Source organism: Sesamum indicum, linkage group LG13 (assembly GCF_000512975.1).
Source record: "Sesamum indicum cultivar Zhongzhi No. 13 linkage group LG13, S_indicum_v1.0, whole genome shotgun sequence".
Taxonomy (NCBI): domain Eukaryota; kingdom Viridiplantae; phylum Streptophyta; class Magnoliopsida; order Lamiales; family Pedaliaceae; genus Sesamum; species Sesamum indicum.
Genome location: NC_026157.1, coordinates 3,832,944 through 3,854,253, shown reverse-complemented (window position 1 = coordinate 3,854,253; position 21,310 = coordinate 3,832,944). Strand labels below are relative to the sequence as shown.

The following is a 21,310-nucleotide window of genomic DNA, read 5'->3' as shown; positions in this document are numbered from 1 at the left end:
TGCGTCCCCCTTTTCTCTGCCCGACAGCATCTTCACCGCCGGAGGCGAAAGCGCCGTATCCAACGACTTGAGGGCTGAGGTCTTGTAACCCATTAGACTCTGGGCCATGGCCTTGAGAATGTGGGCGGCGGGGTCTCGGGGCTCGAGGGCAAGCGCCTTGTCGGCTTCGTTGACGGCGGATTTCGCGAGGTTGAAGACGGTGGATTTGGTTTTCATGGATCGGGCTCGGGAGAGGAACTGGGCTCCCTGGATGAAGTGGCGGTGAGCCTGGTTGCTGGGCCGGGCTTGGGATCGGAGCTTCGAGAAGGCCCTCTTGGGGAGGCTGTGGAGGACGTAGAAGATGCAGAGAGTGAAAATCAGGATGCCTAATTGAACCAGGACATCCTTCTCCATTGCCGGAGAATCGATCGGAATTTCGAGCTGCTCGACTGACGGCGGTGGTTCCAAGGCTGCCGATGCGTTGTGACCGAAAGTCGTCGTCGTTTAACTTCTGAAGGCGATGGGGTACTTAAATCGGGTTTGAACCCATGATCCGCTTGGTGATTCTTGCTCTTTAGTTTATGAAAAAGCGGACAATTTGGCATAATTGAATTTTTTAGTGTAAATTTTATAATATTTTTTATTTCATTTAATTTACACGCTCACATATATAAATATTACATCAAATATTTTACACACCTGATATATATATATGTTAAATAAAATAAAAAATACGATAACATTTGCAATAAAAAATTTAATCCGTAATCGAGTATAGTTTGATTGGAGAAATCAATAATCATTTTATGAATATTTAACATTGATAATAGGTATATTAATATTTAACTATTAAAATTCATATATAATTACAATTGATGTACTACAACAATATAAAATATTATATGAAAATTTGGGACATAAATAAAGATTTATTTCATAAATTAGATTATTATTACGTTTTTGGGTGAAGTTGATTAATGCCCATTTTGTTTGATAGGATGAATACCTAAAAAATTATTCTAATCCTAACATATGTCATGTTTAATAAATTTGTTTTTTTTAAAACTATTTATAAGTTTTTCTTAACTAAAAAGATTTTGATTTATATGTAATATGCTTGAATATATATACACTATTAAGGAAAATAAAAATATTATTCTAAAATTGATTTAACAAAAGATAGTTACACTCTTTTCTTGAGTTTGCATCCTTTGGGCTATCATGAATTACTTAAAAGTTTTCAATGTTTATGCCCACATAAATAACATAATATGATATATAGATAATTGTGTGGTAGGCATGTTTTTAAAAATAAAAGATATAGGATATAATGATCCATGCATAAGCGTGGCACAGATTCAAACCCTAATATGTACATCTCTACGTGCGTTTTAGACCTCTAATTCCATTCTATTAACACTCCTAATCATGCAAATTCTGAGAAAAACAACAACACCACCAAAAATAGAAAAGGTATAAATACTAATCCTTTTCCGTATATACTCTATTGTTCATTCATAGTACCACTTGTTTTGTGTTTTTTCCTCAGCTGCGCTTTCATATTAGATAAAGAGAAAATATTGACAAAACGTATAACACTGAGGACTCTTCCATCATAGCCTTTGCAAAATCGAAATTATTAAGAAATTTAATCCATCTTCAGATTGCAGTTGCTAGGACGGTTGGTTCAGAGCCTCCGGAGTAAGCTTATCTCGATTCTTGGAGGCGAAATGGTTACTCCATAATTAGCTCCTTATGGCGATTCAAGTCGTTTAAGTATGTCGTAGACGTGTAGTCCTCTAAGTCGCATGACTCCCAAAGAAGTGCTTTCATGCCCATCGACTTTTGTTTATTCTTCATGTCTAAGGGTTCGTGCTCGCCCTTTAACACCTGAACAACCTGCACAAGCATGAGTTTGAGGAATGAGGGCTCGAGTTTCCAAGTGCTTTCTTCATAAGATCTGAAGCTCATTCAAACTTCAAAATCAAGCTTAAACCTAACTGAAACTCGATAAACATTCAAACATGTCTGAACTCTCACCATCATGGTCAGTTACATTTGTTTGTTCACAATTGAAAACCTTATAAGGTATTGAGTAGTACCCGGGGCATGTTGGGACGCATGTTGGGCAAGTGATGTATGCATATGAAAGCTGCAAACATGGCACGCTTCATTTCTATAACGCTGTAGTTTTCCCCTAACCGAGGATCTGCAACTTCTTTGATGTTGTTCTGCTCCAGGAGCGGTTTTGCCTGTGAATGCAGGTGCAAATGAAGCATTAGAACGAGGAGTTCATGTCCGGTCGCTTGTAAAACCATGTAGACAAGTGAAAATCAGCATGCAGTTTGCAGATGGGCTATTAAATAAACGTCCATCTTTGCACTCTTTTATTGATAGTATGGTATGTCTGCAGAAATTCTGTCAATCAAGGGTGAACAGAATCGTACCCACATCACAAGGCTTTGTTGGCTTGAATCAACTGCTCGACGGCCGGTTATGAGCTCGAGCAGTAGGACACCAAAAGCAAACACATCAGTCTTCTCGTGAACTATCCCATGCATGAAATACTCCGGAGCCATGTACCTGATGGGAAACATCATCAAACATAAAGTGTGGACTTTAGCAGCACAAAGTAGAGCAAACAAAGCCAAGATGATATTACCCGAAAGTGCCTTCAATTGGAGAAACAACATGGTGAAGCCATTTCTCTGGAAGCCATTTTGCCAGTCCAAAATCGGATATCTGCATAACATAGAACGAGCAGCAAGATTCATAAGTGTCCCCGTCAAGACACAATACTGTGTACAAACGAGACAATATCAGACGATGTAAAAGAAAGAACCTGAGCATCATAATCTTCTGAGAGTAATATGTTTGAGGCTGTTATGTCTCTGTGAATTATACGCCTTTGGCAGTCGCAATGCAGATACTTCAGTCCCTCAGCAATCCCTAAAGCCACCTTATACCGCAGGTTCCAATCCAAACTCTCTCCAGAACCTGTAATACTGAATATCTTCATTAGATAGAAACCACAAAAAACAAGTATTTTTCTGTTTTTTTATTGGATGGATTATGAGGTTCTTCTAGGTTTAGCATTATTACAAACACCGTCTCGTTGTTTGAAAAATTACCAATATCCTTTTATTTAATGGTTGTCTAATAACTAGCCCAATTCGATAGTCTCCGTAAAGTTTCCATCAACTTTTTGTGGTGAACGGATCAAAATACCCTTATGGACTAAGTGGATAGATTTTTTTACAATTTTTATGCATTTTCATTTTTTGAAAAAGTAAAGTAAGGGCAAAGTTGACAATTCCAGAGCTCCATTCGAGGACTACACAATTTCATCAAATATTAGGAGGTATATGTAATTTTTCAAACAAAAAGTGAGTATTCCTAAATATGCCAAATCTCAGGGGAGTCTGTTGTAATTTATCCTTTTTTTTTTTTTTTTTTTTTTTTTACTCATTCTTTTCTACTCATGTGATGTTTCCTAAGAGTCCAGTTCTGATTTCTGGAGTTAACTATGTATCCTTCTTAGCCAAATGTCTAATCAAGAATCTTCTTAGACTACATTTGGATGGAATGACTAGGATCCGGGAGCTCTAACACAATGTGTTTGTTGTTGTGGATACGAACCCGTTAACCTCAAATCTATCAATCCAAAATAATCGTAGTAAAAATGGAGGATACATGTAGCAGAAATGCAGGTAAACACATCACCATGTAGTACAGTTCCCAGGCTTCCATGTGGAGAAAATTGGAGGACAAGGTGCAAACCACCATCGGAACTGAAGCCGATCAACTTAGCCGTATTTGGATGATCAATGTGAGCAATGATCCCAAGCTCGGTCAAGAAATCACCGACTCTGTCCTCGTTCTTCTTTTCTTCCTTTGTTATTTTCTTCACAGCTACGACGTGACCATCCGGCAAGAACCCTTTATATACTTCGGCATGCCCACCTTTCCCAAGCAACTTATCTGACCAAAATTTCATTGAACAGTTAACAGAGAAACCACAAAGTTAGCTGGAAACTTATCAGACACTTGCTTCTATCTGTACAAAACAAATACTTTAACATCATTCAATTGCAGCCAACTAGACATGGTTATAAATTCCGCAATTAGTGAAACTTTTCGGTCCATTTAATATCATTGGATCCACGAAGATGTAATTCAGTAATCAGACTCGTTAAAACTCGATATGCATCTCTTAATGAAAACAACAACTACGCTTTTTTTTTTCTTTTCCAGACAAGGACACTTGAACTGCAAAAACTTGTGAACTTTGATCAAACAAGATTGATTTACATGTGAATACTATAAGAAAAGTGTATAAAACTCAAACATTAACCACACACATTAATCTAATCATATTTTCAACCAAACATGATGTCCCACCATTTTCTTGCAAAGTTACTCAAATTCATATGTGGTAAGACACTAGATTTATTTTTTTCCATTTTCTTTCCCTTTGATCAATACGAAGGAACGGAACGACCCTTAGCAACCTCTTGAACTGAATCCCCCCCCCCCTCGAGAATAAGACAGAACATCCTAATACAACACAAAAACACGAATGTCCCACAAAAAGCTCCCAACCAAGAAGTGGAAATTCATGAATTATGTTGTCCAACTCTTCAGAAACACAGAACAAACACAGTCAAAAGCTACCAAGAAATCAATCATCATGTGAAAAAGGAAAAAACACAAAGGAAACAGATGATCAAAGTTATTACCGGAACTAAAATTATCAGTAGCTTGTTTAAGTTCGGCATAAGTAAAGTTCCTCCAAGATGGCTTAGGCACGACAAGCTCATCACAATCAATGGACTCCTCGGAGCTGTTATTCCTCCCCAACTTCCTCTTAAACGCCTTCTTCGAAATGTCGTAACCGATAATCGGAATACTCGTGATACTCATCGCAGACCTCCGCTTTATCTGACCAAACAGTTTTTTCAGATGTACAGCCCCATAATTCATGTCCAATGCAATCCCTCTTTCCGCCGCCAAATTGCTGGTGCTGTCGTCAATGCTGCTCGGGTCCGAGTCCGAACCCGGCACGGGTATCTCCAAAACACCCCTCGGAGACGATTCATCCACAGTCCCACACGACACGGACTCTGCTGCCTTGTTTTCGACATCATTCGCGGGCTCTGTTTCTTGGGTTTCTTTTTCAGCAGCCTCCTCCTCCTCCGACACCTCCTTCCCTTTGTCCATAAGGATTTCTGTCCCAACCTCTTTAACTGTCTCACCTCCTAAGATTACATACATTGTAAGAAGCTCATAAAAATTGTAAGATTATGCATACAGAAAACAATTCAAACACACGCGCACACACAGTGGTAATACACAAGCTTACCTTCCATGATTATGGTAAGGGGATGGTCTCAACTCAATCAGAAAAAAAAGATCCCGGAAAAAATAAAAGAAAAAAAAATTCAAAATGGAAGGTATTATTTACATTTGAGCGGAGATTTCAATTCCCTCTCCTGTCCTGCAAGAACAGAGGAGAGAGAAACAGAGAGAGAGAAAGAGAAGGAAGAAGAGGGAAGAGAAATGGTATATCTTCTCCAATAAAGGTTGATGATATTCTTAGAAGAAGAGAACAGGGCTTAGCTTGATTTGTGGTGAAGCCAATAACTGCTATATTTATACACTTTCTCCAATGTATTATTATTCCATTTCTGTAACTTCTCTTCAATTTGATCCAAAATATGATTACCTGTCTGAAACAGTGTTATTGTCGTGTAATCAAATCCTGACCGTCCATCATCTACCTCGCCATTCTTGGCGGGACTACCGCTTGTACCGTCAGAAAAAAGCCATGAGGCATAACGAACACAACTACCAAGGGCATTTTCGGTATTCATCCATTCTCTTTTTTGCCCCATTTTTTGATTTTGTAAATAATAGGATAATAAAACCTTATTTAAATAGAAAAAATAAAATTTTATAGTATTTATTAAAGCTCGACCCATTAGAATTTTAATTTTTGGTTTACATAATGTTTAATGACTTAAATATTCTTTCTTTATAAAAAAATGGATAATTAGGCCGTTTTATTTTTCGATTTAGTTTAATATCTATGTAGTTTAAAAAGTTACGCCTAATACATTTCACATTTGTTTTTGGCCAAAAAATAAATCACTCTATTAGTAAAATTCATGAAATTTGCTAACATCAACAAGAAAAGTTAAATGAAATTTATATTTACCCTGCTTGACTTATAGATTTATAGGTCAAACAATATATTTAACCAGACTACATTTAAAAGGGTGAAAAAATTTACCTTCCCGCATACATTAGTATGTAAAAATGTATAAAGGTAGTCTGGTCAGAAATTTTTTTTTTTTACCTGCAATAAGTCTATACTACTCTACATGCATGGATATGATACTAATTGATATAGGCAAATGCCACACATGGTTATAGATGATGAGCTTTAGTGACTTATAAGCATCAAAGTCTCATCTCCTTAGTGAAGCAATCTTTTCAGGATAAAATCATAAAATTCAAATAAAACTCGAGTGGGTAACAACTCGAGCAATGGATTACTTATTGAATCACAAACCACATCATTTGACAACTTTTGTAGGAATGAGGCTATGTATCCAACCCAATCCCCTCGCCTATAGGGACTGATGGTGTAGACAAACATCCTATATCAATTGCAAACGAGAAGTTTGAATGGTTTATAAGCCTTAAAACCTAATCTCTCTGGTGAGACGCCTTTTTAGACAAAATAGCGAGAGATAATGCAAATTTAAGATGAATGATACTTCACGCAACTTAAAGAGTGCTTGCGAATACTTTGAAATAACGTTTTTCACTTCCTGTGTCCAAAAAGAGTACTTTTGAAGTATTTGAGATGCCAACCTCTATTTTTGAAACTGTTAATAAAAGTGTTTTTAGAATAAAAGTTGGAACCACTTTTGAAACAAAAGGAACATTCCATGGTGATTAATTTTCTTTAATTAAAAATGATAATTTGTGGCACACCATATGAATTTGCAAATTCTATAACGTTATAAAATACTTATTATTTAATAATTATAGTATATATAGAATAATAAATTTATAAAAAAAATATAATGACAAAAAAAGATGCATGAAAAATTAAAAAAAACAAAAATAAAATAACTACCAAAGAATTAGAAATTAAATTAATGAATAAAAAATAAATTAAGTAAAAAACATACAAAAAATAAGAGAGACACGACAAAGCTTTATAGTATAAATTGTTAATAATTAGGTTGAAATATATTTTCAGATACTTCATAGTATTCGTCTACCCACTTAAATTTTTCACTAGGCTAATTCTCTCAACAGCTGCATAATAAAACTAGCTTCATTTATCTCTGCAAGAAACCCGACATGCACACTACCTGTTTGCTGTTATTTTTCTGACAAAACAGTGTATTATTATTGTTGTAGTGTCTCATCATAATTATGTGTACTTTGGTCTATATGGACTGCAGTTTGATAAATACTATACGAAAATTTCAGGACTCGCTCAAATGACACCGTCATGTGCGATCCTTACATACAAACATCAAACCCTTGTCTGTATATCTAACGAGCTGTTGATAGTGATGATCATAGTGTGATTTCGATTTTTTCTTTCTGTTTCTTTTTTGTTTTTGAAAAAAAAAAAATCAGCTTCTACAAATTTGAAATCAAAATGTAAATGTTTATATAGACAAAATCGTCTTAATTTTGTTGATAAGGTCTTAAATATTGTTTGCAATTGTTTTTAAAGGGTTAAATGCAGGCACCTCGAGCTCGACGTATGGGTCATTTGCACTTTGTTCTTCGATCGTTAAAAAAAAAAAAAAAACTCTCCAACCCAATTTTTTAATTTGTTGCATTTTGTACTTTTGGGGGAATAAAAATCAAATATTCAATCTGCATGTGGTCACGTGCTTAAGGATGATTTTGTGTTGGGTGAAATTGTAAGGATTAAACGTATATGTATAATCTGCAGACAAACCTCTTCACATTACAAGCTAAATATAATGTTAATATGCACATATATATGATGGTGGCGCCGACATAAATACACATGAATTTGTCTTATTTACTTTTCTTTGGTTTGATTTTACATCTTTTTTACAGTATGAGTGTATTTGGTATTATTGTGAAGTTGCGCGTTTTCTTTTTTTTTTTTCATCCGTGTTGTTGAGTTCAATTTTTTCATCTGGTTTGGTGAGTTTTTCTTGTTTTCTCATGAGAGTTCTTTCCAGTTTTTGTAATGTTATGTTGATTTTGTAATTGTGTTGAAAATTTTTATTTCTGAATTGAAGTTTAAATTTTTTTTTTGTTAGGTTTGGGGTTTCACACACCTGATCTTGCAGGAGGTTCATTTCCTTTTGGGTTTGATTTTGGTTGTGATATGAAGTCGTTTATCGCAAATGAGGCAATGAATTTTGTGGAACTTCTCTCCATCGTTTTCTAAATTTTAAATTAATCTTGTTTTTTTTAAAAAGTTGGGCGCCAAAATGCAAATGACTTTGTACGTTGGAGGCTATCTGTGTTTAACCCTTATAATTTTATCTAACATAAAATCGCCAACAGGCGCGTTGAACACACGCAAATGAAATATTCCGTCATTATTCTCCATAAAGTGCAAAGTGCAATAAAATTAAAAGGTTAGATGGAAGAGTGTACAAAATAAGAGGTATTTATAATTATGTGAAATTTGAGTAGAGCACGTTGTAATTTTGCGTTTTAAATTATTTTTAGTAACAATATGATGAAATTTTAAATTCATTTAATATAGAAAACATTTGATATTAGAAAATATTTGAATTTTGGCAATAATTCAATGGGATAGGGTGAATGAATGGGCTGAAACCTTCAGAGGGTCATAAATTGATAAGAAAGAACCATTGTGGTGATTGTTAATGATCTGAGAGAGATGAATGGACAATTGCAGCAGCCCTTTGACAGGGCAACCTATCACTGAACCCAGACCACAACTGATGTAGTAGGTCCAATCTCTCAAAGCAAGCATTAGTCTTCAGCATGCACCTGCCCCTGCCCCTGCCCATTAAACTTGAAAACACCACACCACACCACATCATCATAATAATATGGTTCCGTCTCTGTTCCTCACCACATGCATGCCCACCAACTGTTCATTTTTTGTATTATTGCTCAAGAAATTTACTGTTGTCTATTAATGGTGTCAACAGGTAGTGTAACACCCTATCTAGATCTATAGATTAATTTTGTGATTTGGGTCCAAATCTAATAAATATTGTTAGATCTAAATCCAAACCCAAATCCATTAAAAAAAATATAAATTAAGTTTGAGTTGAATCTCTACCTATCAATATCCATGAGTTTACGTACTCAATTTCGACCCAAATTAATTTTTCTTTGCTATTCAATTGAATTATTATTTATCGATCAACCTTCAAGTGAACAAATCTAGAAAACATAAGACATTATAGCATTAGAACAAATCTTGAAAACATAAGACATTATAGCATTATTTATCGTGTACTATTTTCTTAAAATTATTTTGTAAACGGTATAATAAATGATATATTATTTAAAAAATTCTAAACAAAAATTATTTGTGAATCAGTCTTTATAGTTCTGAATTTATTGATAAATGATGGGTAAAAATGGAAAGCTAAAAAAAAAGAAATTTAAATTAATTATTATGATTTGCATAAAAAATGAGTCGAAAAAACAAAAAAAGAAAAAAAGATTGGATCTAAGTCTAATCGGGTCTAAAGACCCATGAGGATTTAGGTCTAAAGACCCATGAGGTTTGATACCCATTGGTTTTGAGTGAGTTTCAATGAGTTGTGTAGGATTTAGGTCTACATTAATTTCTTTGTCTTTGTTAGGTCTGGATTTGAATAAAATAAAACCCTACCCATGCTTGTTGTTGAACATGTAATTCTATAATGTGGACTAGATGTTATAAAATGGAGGTGAAACTCAACCATGTTTGCAGTCTACACCTTCAGCACATTAACGTCCAGGCCATCGCTCTTCTGCCCGCACATACTCACATAGAGACCAAAGACCAATGAATTTGTACTTGCACATGCGATTAGTTCAAACTCAGATTGAATAGCTAATCTAAAGTACACACCAAAATTGTCCAGACAGTTTCAGACTAAAATATTTTGCATGTTGATTGCTACTCGTATCGAACAAGCTTGTGTCCGAAGAATTAAAGGGCACTTGCGTTGCAACTATGTTAATATGATAAGTAAGCTACCTGAAGTTTAAGGCAGTAGTTCATAAGGATAATTATGTACTTCATTTAGATGGTGCACTCGGTGTCGTGGTGCAAAGAGTGCAGCAGATTTTGACAGATAGCTTCGCACAAAACACCGTATGCAGGATCAACCTCCTCCCAACTTCTAATAACCAACTCCCCACCTCCTTTGAGAAAAGAAGAAATCTACACAAAAGAAAAAGAATAAAAGATGGGAAAAGGGTAATAAATTACGGGCAAAAGGAACCAGCAGTCCTGTTTTCCAGGTCAGGAACTAGATCAAGATCAAAAGGAATTTAACAACAAAGTTAATTAGCAATTTGGTAACTGCTGAATATTGAACCATTATTATCAAATTTTAAGGCTGGCTACATTATTAACACTCGAAATTCGACAAAGATCAAAATTTGCAACTCCAGCATAGGCTAATGGCTAATCTAGATAATAAACAAAGCTCTTCAGCATCAGAACTAAGGAAGTATCATTAAAAAGATATATTATCAATCTGCTTTGTTATTGCAACTACAGTACAACATTGCCGGCTTTACGTATTGATGTTGCAAAACTTCAACCTACAAATTGGTTACATTCTGTGTAAGTTCTTGTGAGTTTATTAATATATCCACAGTCAAACAAAACTATGAATCATCCCAACCTTAAAAAGAGGGACTATAAGAAGTGCAATGGAAATGGACAATAAAAGAATTACAAACAACCAATACTTCACAGCTAGAACCATTTAAGGGGGCCTCAAGATCCAAACAGAGTCTATTGATCTTAAGCTTATGCTGTGTGCAGATTAGAGGAAAAGAAGGGGTGTTCAGAACGAAAGTAAAGTCTGAAGTTCAAAAGCGATACAGAAAGGATAGAAAGATTCTAACTTCATGCATTTACATGAGAGAGAAAACAAAGTTTCCTACAACAAATTACACGTCCATTATTCACCTAAGCACGTAATACTTCCCACATTTTGTCGGTAAGTAAGGTCAGGCGCACTGTTCCTTCCATCAAAAGAAAGATGGTCAATTGCAAAACAATCATTTAATTGGCTCACCTCATTGTGAGTTGGCCACAGACAAGACAAATATACAAAGCTCCTATGAAGAACATAGTTCAGTTACCAAGAACTACTTTAGTAATGCAAGAAATTTACCTTGTTAAAGCTCTACAACAAAGATACAAGTATCTGAGGAAAATCAACATATTCCAATAAACTAACTTTGATACTTACACAAACTGAATCAGGCTGAAACAGCCAGCACCAATAACGGTAAGTCTATAGACCAGACAGAAACAGGTATGCAGGCACTTATCACCAGTAGAGAAATTGAAACATAAGTATACAGATAAAAGTAAATTCATAACAAGAAGCCTTTCCACATCAAATTTGTATTAATAGACGCGCCCAAAAATTTCAATAGCCCATCAGACTCAAATACCTCAGAATACCCATATCATATTAGACAAAAATGATTAAACAGATAGAAAAGACTCAAAACGTTTCAGCAAGGCGGGCCGTCACTGCTCTAAGCTTTGAATAAACTTTAGAAGCAGGTGAACCTAAAATTAAGCTGCAGAGAGAGTCCCTAGCGACTTTGATGTTTGCAAACGACCCAAGTATATGAATCTTTGTGTCTGCAATAACAATTCTTGTCCTAGTTGCGTTCTCAATCGCAAATTTTGTCCTCCCTCCCTTCCCACTTAACCGCCCAATTGCCCTCGACAAGTGCTCCCCTCTCAACGTCTTCACATCTTTAATCTCAAAAGACTCCACGTAAAGCTCTTCCATTCGGAGCAACGCCACAGCGTCAACCACGTCGAAGCCCAGCATGAAGGCGTGCACGAAATCGGCACACTTCTGGAGGTTGCTGACGTCGGGTGTGTCCGATCGGGTCTTAAGCTCAACCCTGCGGGCCTTGAGGTTCATACGGATATCAATTTTCATTTCCTCATAAATCGGAGTGTAGATTTCGAGCCAGGATTTCTTCAATGGAGTGAAGCGGTGTTGGGGAACAGGCATTTTGCGGAATTGGATTTCCCCATCGGAGATTTCATGCGCCTTTGCGGGTTTAAAATTCGGTTTTTGGGCGAACAGACCAGGCTTTTGCTGCGCTGGAGCGGCAGTGGCATCAACCTCCATGCCAGCGGCGGCGGCGACGCTGTTGGCTGCGTAATTTTGCATGGTGTCTGTTTTCTCTATGACGCGTCTCCGAGGGCAGTGAACCTGAAAACCCTTATTTGATTGCGTATAAAAGAGCTAGGGTTTAGGTCTTTGAGATTTAAGTGAACCACATATATCGCAGAATCCATTGGGCCTGGGCCTCTGAGTCAGGCCCAAGTTTATTATGCATAAACCTTTCCCTGTGCCCAATGTTCAGGTCCAATTAGATTTAAATCCAAATCTATTAAATTAAATTACGGGCAAATTACAATTTAATTATAACTATTTTGCACTTTGTCATTTATATTTATTTTTTGTCAATTTAAAACTTTGATTTCATGAAATTTTCACTCTACCGTACATGAAAGTTTTTTCAATCGATTCTTCTATCGAAAAAACAACACATGCCAATAGGCCAATTAGTTAGGTCTAATAGGCCAAGCCAAAATCTTGATTTCTCACTCTCATGACAATGTATGTGTACAAAAACAATGAACCTTGACCTTAGATTTTATTATACTTTTGATCCTTTATAGATTTGTTCACACGACACATGCTTGTAAGATGATATCTCGTTTCACGAATATTGATGTAAAGACAGGAGGAAAAACGACTACAGGGCGTTCGACTGACTTATTTGGAATATCTTATAAGATGTTTTTAAAAGCTGAATGATTGCTGGATTTTATTTTAAATATAAGTTCTTAAAGTGTTTGGATAGATAAGATATCAGAGTATATATACAAGATATTATAAAGTGTTTAGCATAATAAACTCTTTATACTGTAATAATGACTGGAATAAAAAATGATAAAAAAAAATTTCTAAACTTATAAACTTTCAAATATTTTATAAAATATTTAGACAAATTCATAAATTCAGCCAAACATCCTCTAGTCAAAGTGCAACAACTCATGTACGAAACTTGCCACCCAACATGATAAAAATTTATAAGTTAGTTGCATCAAAATAAAGAGAGATCAAAGTCAAGTATTTATTGTTTGTGGCGATAATAATTATTTTTTCGCGGTGAAATTACAATTAAAACATAACACCTTACCTTTGGCTTCCAATTTAAATTTACAATTTAAGTAATTAATTTTGAGTGTTAATTTATCATTCACCAAAAATTGATTTTGGAAGATCATTTGGACTTAAAATAACTCAAAGTACGTATAATCTATTTATTTAAGTGGGACCCACTTAAATTATTTTTAAAAAGTTAGGTAAAAGTCAATTTCTTTTTTTAAATCAATTTCTATAACGATTTTGTTTTGAAGAAAAAATATATGAAACTTAACAATTCTGATTTAAATCTTTAGCTCTTTCTCATTGACAAAAAATGCACGTGGTCATTAGGGCCTTTATATTTTTGGTCTCATAATTCAAAAAGTAATATTTTTTGGTCCCATGAACTTAATGACCACATGCTAAGCATCATTGCCGTTAAATATCTGAAGAAAAGTGCCGTGAGACAAAAAAAATATATTATTTTTTAAAAATTATAAACCCAAATGTGATAATTACGTAACCAATAAATTTGAAAACGAAAAGAGTCGAAAGACCCTGTATGACAGGACAAAATACTATTACTTCTATATAAATAGGTACATATATAATATAAGAATTGTGAATCTTGAAATAGTTCAATCAGAATTCATCAATTCATATGACAAGACGTAATTCTACTAGATTTATTATGTCGATTATTGAAATTGAGACATCATGACACCAACTTGTTCCATACACAACATTAATTTTTCATAGTTTCCTCAATTTATACCATGGCTGTGGTTGCCCTAACTATCATGTCCTAATTTTCTCCTTAATTATTTCTTTCTTTTTCCTTAATTAATTATTGATTGGGACAATCTTATAATGAGTCCGTACATATATATCGTATTGGGTTCAGATTGTACGACCCCAAGGCTGATCCAAATTTAATCAAGACATTAATTGATATGATCAAAATCTTTATGCACGCATGCACCACAAGAAATACAACATATTACCCATGATTAAAAGTTAATAATCGTAGCAAAAAAATTTTTATCACGGCCGTTCAACGGTTATTGACCGCGATTTTTACGAGTGTGAATAATATACTTGTAACGACTCAAGTCATATAGTGAATAAGTTAATTTTTTGCATCAATTTTTGTTTAATCATGATAAATTATAATTATTTACCGCGACTTGTTCGTATCCACTAAAATCATAGTCGATAATAATTCTTTTTTATTAGTGATATCATTTTGAGAGACCTAAATGTTGTCCCCACATCACTTACAAAACCAATGTTTTTTTTCCCCAAGAAATTAATAATTGATGGTTGTGTACATCATAGTGTTTAATTATTATAGGAATTAGTACGTAATGTAATATATCTATCAACAATTAAAAAAAATCATAAAGAATCTTGAAATCTCAATCTAAAAGATTAGGAAAACTACATTTCAACAGCATTGAAAGGTTTGTGTTGATGCAAGATCAAGATCTTGAAAACTACTATTCGATGCTCCTCATTTAATCTTTCCACCTTCATCACCAAATGTCATAAGTTCGTAACAAACAAGAGAACGAGAATTAATTAATCTTAAATGATAAGAACTAATTCATTTTCCTCATAAACCATAGTAAAGTACATAATTTAAAATGATCTTATTTATAAAAAATAAAACACTAAAAGTGGTCACCGAACCTATTGTTTTGGAACCCAAATGGCAAGTGAAGTAATTTGGGAGTTAATGAGGTTTTTCTTTTTTTTTTTTTTTTTTTTTTTTTTTTTTTTTTTTTGTCTTTCGATGTAATAACTCTATTTTACGTCTTAAAACCTTAGGTCCAACATATTAGGCTTGTCAATTAGTATGCAATACCTAGACCTAAAGCCATTTTGATAGTTATGACCCGTATCAGTACCTAATATATATATTTGTTTATATATTAGATCCAAACTTGAACACATATCTATGGTAATAACTTTATTTTGTTTCGGTAGAGCCTACACTCTAAAATACCAGGGGTAAAATTTTAATGTGCAAAAATGCTGCTTTATTCGTTAATTTAAAATTAGTGAATTTATAAACTTTTGCTAATTATCAATATAACTATTTATACACTCATATTCAAAATAATTATTTTGTACTTAATTAATTTATACAAATGTATTATTAATTTATAAATATTATTGTACAATAAACTTTTCAAATTGGTTGAATATATTTAACAACACAGGGCATTAATGTGAATATATCATATTATTAGTAGTTAAGGGTTTTTTTGTCAATTTTTATTTAATTTAAAGGATTATTCAAAGATAACATACTTCAGGGGTGCAAAATATATTTAACCTTTTTTTCTAATAGTACATCGATCGGATTAAAAACAGTACTTAGCTACATCAATTGGATTAAAAATGTTATTTCCTCTAAAACTACGTACATTTGATCAAACTTGGAAGTAATTGAATTCCATGCAAGGAACTTGTGGGCTCGGGTAGGACATAATCTTCATTCATTAGGAGATGAATAATCCCTTTCTAGCTATATATATATATATAAAATAAATATCGTAATAAAAACACAACCACAAAAATTAGTAACAGCTTGGTATCAGAGCCACCAGGGACGAGAAAAATATAAAAACTAGTGAGAAAATGATAAGATTTTGCCCTTATGAGCTGTTATTATTACAAGGGACGCATAAGACAAGAATGATGTAGTATTTAATACATGTTGATGCATATGTCTCCTTATAAGATGGATAGAGCGTCTATAAATGGAGAGCGCAGCCTTCAACTAAAGTTTACAGTGCTACTACTTTGAATTTATTATATATTTGGATCGAATTTGAAGCAGAAGGGATCAATGGCGGCGTTGGTTGAAATTCAGGAAAAGCCGACATGGAAAAAGGCGCTTGGCTACATCGGCCCTGGATTCTTGGTTTCGGTGGCGTATCTCGACCCTGGCAACCGTAAGAAAACCCTAATTACTACCTCTAATCTAATGTAATAACACTGCTGAAATAAACAGACAAGATAAAAACCATTGGTAGTGATCATCTGGATTCTTGTTTTCGTTGTGCAGTGGAGACGGACTTACAAGCTGGTGCTGACCACAAGTACCAGGTTCATGATGTTCATTTTCTTACATCCATTGTTTTGCTTCTCTCTCTCTCTCTCTCTCTCTCTCTCTCTCTCTCTCTCTCTCTCACACAGACACACATACACACACCTCTCGTAAACAGCTGCTCTGGATTGTGCTGGCTGGGCTAGGGTTTGCGCTGATTATTCAGTCGCGTTCTGCTAATCTTGGGGTGGCTACAGGTACTATTTTTGTTCCATGCAGAGGCAGCCAGCTTTTTTATTGTGAATGAGAAATGTGGAAAATTCTAATTCAAATTAGGTTTAATTGAACTTGAGCTAATTATATGGTAAGTGCAATAAATTTATTGTACGACTAATGCATATACTTCAGGAAAAGTAATCAGTCACATGACAAGTATATAATACTTGCTCTGTGATTCGTTCAATTCGACCAAACTATTTTTTGTAGCATGTTTACTATGTATATTTTACTCATCATCATTTTCAAGTTTGGAAAAATCATTCATTTTTAATTTTATTTATTTTTCCAATTAATGCCATCATCTAGTTCGTCTGCTGTCGAAAAAATTATAATTTTAATCCTATAATTATTGAAGAGTGGCAATTTTTACTCTATTGGAATTCAATATGACATTTGAACTGCTACAAGAAATATAACATTTTAATTCTAGCTAATTCTCATGGTTAAGAATAATTTTTCGTAGTAAATAATCATTGATCATACCACGCAATATTGTAGAACTGTGGTTTTACGAGTGTAGCTAAGAGTTATGATAAATATATTTCGTTCATAGTGAATAAGCTAAATTTTTATATTGATTTTAGTTAATCATGGTATGAACTTTTAGTTCATACCATTAAATATGAACAATAGTAAAAAACAAGATAGTGAACCTTGCAATTGTTTAAAAAAAAAAATTGGCATCAAGGATAAAATTCCAAAAATTATAAATTTGATCGAAATATGACATCTACGTCTGGCGTGAACTCTAAAAATTAAAGTTCTAAAAACATTCCATGAGGTGCAATATGAATGTCGAAAGTGGTTTTCAGTGTAATTATAATTATCCCTTATAATTATCCAACGAGATATGAAGTTTGGAGACCTCGAGAAGGAGCTCATAGATGCGTTTAAATGAGATGTAAATTACCATTCTTTGTCTGGTGTAAATGGTATCATGAATTTAAGAAAATCCCTTTTCAGTGAAAATTTGGATCAGATTAACTTATACTTATCATATAATTGATTGTATAAATTATGCACTAATCACACGAGTTCATTAGATTTGACCAGATTTGATCGGAGCTAGAATGCCAATCGAACTGATGCAAAATATGAAAAGTTCTTACTCAAATCATGTTTGACCAAATCAAATCAATTACATGGCAAGTGTGATACACGTGTTATGTGGTTGGTCACTTTTCTTGAATTATGAACCAATCATGCGGCAAGTGTAGCACACTTGTCATATAATTGATTCATGCCTGGTCAAACCCAATTCGAGTAAAAATTTCCCAATAAAATATAGTTCGTGTTCGAGAAAAATCAATTATAATATAATTATTCTCCCTAATTATATCAGAGTTAATTTTGCTTAATTATACACCTTGTGCTTAATTGGACCCCCTCTAAAAATATAAAATTATACTTTTCTCTACAAAAGTTCCAAAATTACACTCACACGCCAAAAAATTCACCATTCACACCCAACCCTCTTTCATTATGATTTCGATGGAAAATACTATTACTAGCAAAAAGTTTATATAACTTTTAATTTTATCCCTCATTCGCTATACTCATGTAATAATACTTATAAAAAAAATAAATAATATATATGAAGTAAAATTAACATTGTAATATTATTTTGGGTGAATAAATGAATGAACGAATGAATGCAGGGAAGCATCTGTCGGAGCACTGTAAGACGGAATATCCAAATCCCATAAATTATTGCCTCTGGATATTGGCTGAAATTGCTGTCATTGCTGCAGAGGTACCTCAAGGTAATTTCCACTTCACACACATACACACACACTGGTAAAATTTGCAACATCTTATATATACACTCACTCACTCTTTCAAGTTTGATTAACTAAAAATTGATTGAATACGTTAATATTTCCAAATCAATTAATATATTCAAAGAAAACACACTGTAGTATTTTAATTAAAGTCTAAATTTTATGTGTTCGAATATGACGAAGTGTGTGTAGATATATATATTCAATTTTATTTGAGTTCATATAAAAAAACCTACCTCAAAGGATAGTCAAGAATTGTCGTAATAAGTTCGACATAAAATTTTTAAATGCTTAAATCAGTTAAATAGAATATAAATTGAATTACGTACAAAGCACCAGAAATAATGTAAAATGGCTTGGATCTTCGACTGTTTTGGTAATTGGAGGAATGGGGTGGGGGGGCGCATAACTATATTTTCATTTAGAAATTTGACCCCTATATAAACACTAATAGCCACAAAACCTCCCTCAGAAAAGAAAAATGACAGGATGACCAAATGAAGAGTATTATCTCCCACGTGCTCAGTTGCTTCTTCCATTAAAAATTCAGGGGTTGCGCTGTCATACTCTTTTTATGAAAAGATTTAAATTTACCTGTTATTATTTTCATGGGGACCCTCTTACATTTAACCCTTTATTCGTCCTAATCTATGCATTTTCATGGATTATGATTTTCTACCTAACCAAAAAGCCCGAGAACTCTTACCCAAATTAAATTTAGTCGAATTAAATCAACTGTAAAATGTGATACATTTACTATATAAATAATCATTTTCTTTGGACTATTACTAATTACACTATAAATATATTGTACTTGTCATATAATTAATTCAAATTTGATCAAAATTAGAATTTCCCAAATTTAAGTTACTCAAAGTGTACATGGACTCATATCCAACCTTATAAATGACCTGAGCTAGGTACATCTTAATAATGTTGTTGTATGCCCTACCTTGTCTGATTTGAGTTTGCTAATGAAGACAAAGCACAGTACAGTAGTCTTTGGGATCAAAATGAAGTACTGCTTACTATATTCAAATTGGGTTCCCCCTAAGACTAAGAGTATTAATTGCAACATGTGTAATGTACAAATTTTGCAGTAATAGGGACAGCTTTTGCATTTAACATTCTCTTCAATGTGCCCATCTGGTCTGGAGTTTTACTGGCTGGACTCAACACTCTTCTGCTTCTTGGTTTACAGAGATATGGTGTAAGTACCACTCTTAAATAATTATTTGGAATTAGGCATATTACCAAATAAAAGAGATAGTAAATATATAAGGGGCAGAGAGATAATCTGTTGATTTTTGAGTTTGCAGATAAGGAAGTTGGAAGTGGCAATTGGCGTACTAGTGTTGGTAGTAGGAGGCTGCTTCTGCTCAGTGATGGCAAATGCTAAGCCTAATGTGGAGGAGATTATGAAGGGAATGTTCATCCCCAAATTGAGCACCTCTAGTGCTACAAGAGATGCCATTGCTCTCCTGGGAGCTCTCATCATGCCGTAATTACACTATTCATCTCCTTCTTGGAATGTCCTAAACTAAAATTTTCAATTTTCAAAAATGAATTTTTTTCCCTAAAATTGACTCCAAATCATTACCATTACTGTAGAGTCGAACATGATACATGAATATAGGCCGTAAGAAGTGCATCACCATTACTACCTCTACCCCGCCTCTTAATGTTGTGTAGGTGAGGGAAGTCGATGGTCCTTAACCATGACCGTGCTGTCGGTCAGTGCATGTGTTTACATCAGCTCCAGTTTCTTTCAATCAGAAGTTAACAGTGACATTACCCTACAGCAACTATCAAGCCAAGAAAATTTCATGGACATTAATCAATAGATGCACCCTGTTCCCAATCACTACTGTAAAAAATGACCGAATGCCAGAAAATGAATGGGGAATGTGTAAATGAGTTGACATGTTTTGAAAATCACATATGCAGGCACAATCTCTTCCTTCACTCAGCTTTAGTGATCTCCAGAAAGATATCGCGTTCTGTTGATGGAATAAGGGCAAGCAACTCATCTCCTTTGCATAAACAACTTCGTTATTAAAATCACACACACACACACACACAGAGTTATATATGTAAATAATCACACACATTACATAGAAATTGACTGTGCAGTTATAAATTGTGTCTGCAGAGTGCAAGCAAGTACTTCTTACTGGAAAGTGCACTAGCATTGTTCATCGCCTTCCTCATCAATGTGGCAGTGATATCAGTGACTGGGAGTGTGTGCTCAAATCCAAATATATCTACAGAGAACAAGGACCACTGCCAGAATATCACCCTCAATTCTGCTGCTTTTCTGCTCAAGGTTTACAAACAAAACCATCTTCTATGATTACAATATTATAAGTAATATACAATTTTAGACTGGCAAAGCTATGTCAGCAGCTAATCTTCACTTTCCTTTTCTCTTTCACAATTTTGTTTATTTTAACGTTATCTTTTACCACATATATATTTATATGTACTTGTATCTATATGTATATATACTATACACACAGAATGCTCTTGGGAATTGGAGTTCAAAGCTATATGCTGTGTCTTTACTTGCATCTGGTCAAAGTTCAACTGTAACAGGGACATATGCAGGCCAATACATTATGCAGGTATTTTTCTTATTTACTTGAAAACGAAATGGAAGTAAACCACAAAAGATAAAACAAGAAAGAAGGTGCAAATTCTGACTTAGTTCAATCTTGATTGTTTTTCACCTCCTTTATAATGCTTATCATAATACCCCCCCCCCCCCCCCCACAAAAATTTTTTTAACAAACAAAAGCAAA

The 21,310-nt window shown here is 34.2% G+C and overlaps 5 protein-coding genes across 5 annotated transcripts in view; 1 reads left to right on the top strand and 4 right to left on the bottom strand.

Moving 5' to 3' along the window:
- LOC105176382 overlaps positions 1-577 on the bottom strand; it is a gene marked incomplete in the record, with an annotated part of 885 nt that extends 308 nt beyond the window's left edge. Inside the window, 1 exon segment of the mRNA XM_011099165.2 lies at positions 1-577. Coding sequence (XP_011097467.1) covers positions 1-393 — 393 coding nt within the window.
- Positions 1,288-5,647, bottom strand: LOC105176381 (receptor-like cytosolic serine/threonine-protein kinase RBK1). The gene is made up of 8 exons (XM_011099164.2): positions 5,342-5,647; positions 4,719-5,237; positions 3,703-3,960; positions 2,822-2,976; positions 2,642-2,721; positions 2,427-2,562; positions 2,082-2,231; positions 1,288-1,878 (listed from the first exon to the last, which is right to left on the bottom strand). Exons 1-8 carry the CDS (start codon positions 5,346-5,348, stop codon positions 1,714-1,716), a joined length of 1,470 nt encoding a protein of 489 aa, XP_011097466.1. The 5' UTR covers positions 5,349-5,647; the 3' UTR covers positions 1,288-1,713.
- On the bottom strand, positions 11,412-12,493 carry LOC105176380 (RNA-binding protein pno1). Its single transcript, XM_011099163.2, has one exon. The coding sequence runs from the start codon at positions 12,402-12,404 to the stop codon at positions 11,715-11,717; it is 690 nt and encodes a 229-aa protein (XP_011097465.1). The 5' UTR covers positions 12,405-12,493; the 3' UTR covers positions 11,412-11,714.
- The window catches only part of LOC105176377 (metal transporter Nramp1), a 6,470-nt gene continuing 1,306 nt past the window's right edge, over positions 16,147-21,310 (top strand). Inside the window, exons 1-9 of the mRNA XM_011099159.2 lie at positions 16,147-16,354; positions 16,468-16,508; positions 16,628-16,706; positions 18,387-18,491; positions 19,610-19,719; positions 19,829-20,010; positions 20,457-20,526; positions 20,662-20,835; positions 21,029-21,133. Of these exons, the coding sequence (XP_011097461.1) occupies positions 16,249-16,354; positions 16,468-16,508; positions 16,628-16,706; positions 18,387-18,491; positions 19,610-19,719; positions 19,829-20,010; positions 20,457-20,526; positions 20,662-20,835; positions 21,029-21,133 (972 nt within the window). The 5' untranslated portion in view covers positions 16,147-16,248. The remainder of the gene's footprint in view (positions 16,355-16,467; positions 16,509-16,627; positions 16,707-18,386; positions 18,492-19,609; positions 19,720-19,828; positions 20,011-20,456; positions 20,527-20,661; positions 20,836-21,028; positions 21,134-21,310) is intronic.
- The window catches only part of LOC105176378 (probable glycosyltransferase At5g03795), a 6,798-nt gene continuing 6,181 nt past the window's right edge, over positions 20,694-21,310 (bottom strand). Inside the window, exon 7 of the mRNA XM_011099161.2 lies at positions 20,694-20,826. The gene's annotated coding sequence lies outside the window, so the exon portion shown is untranslated. The remainder of the gene's footprint in view (positions 20,827-21,310) is intronic.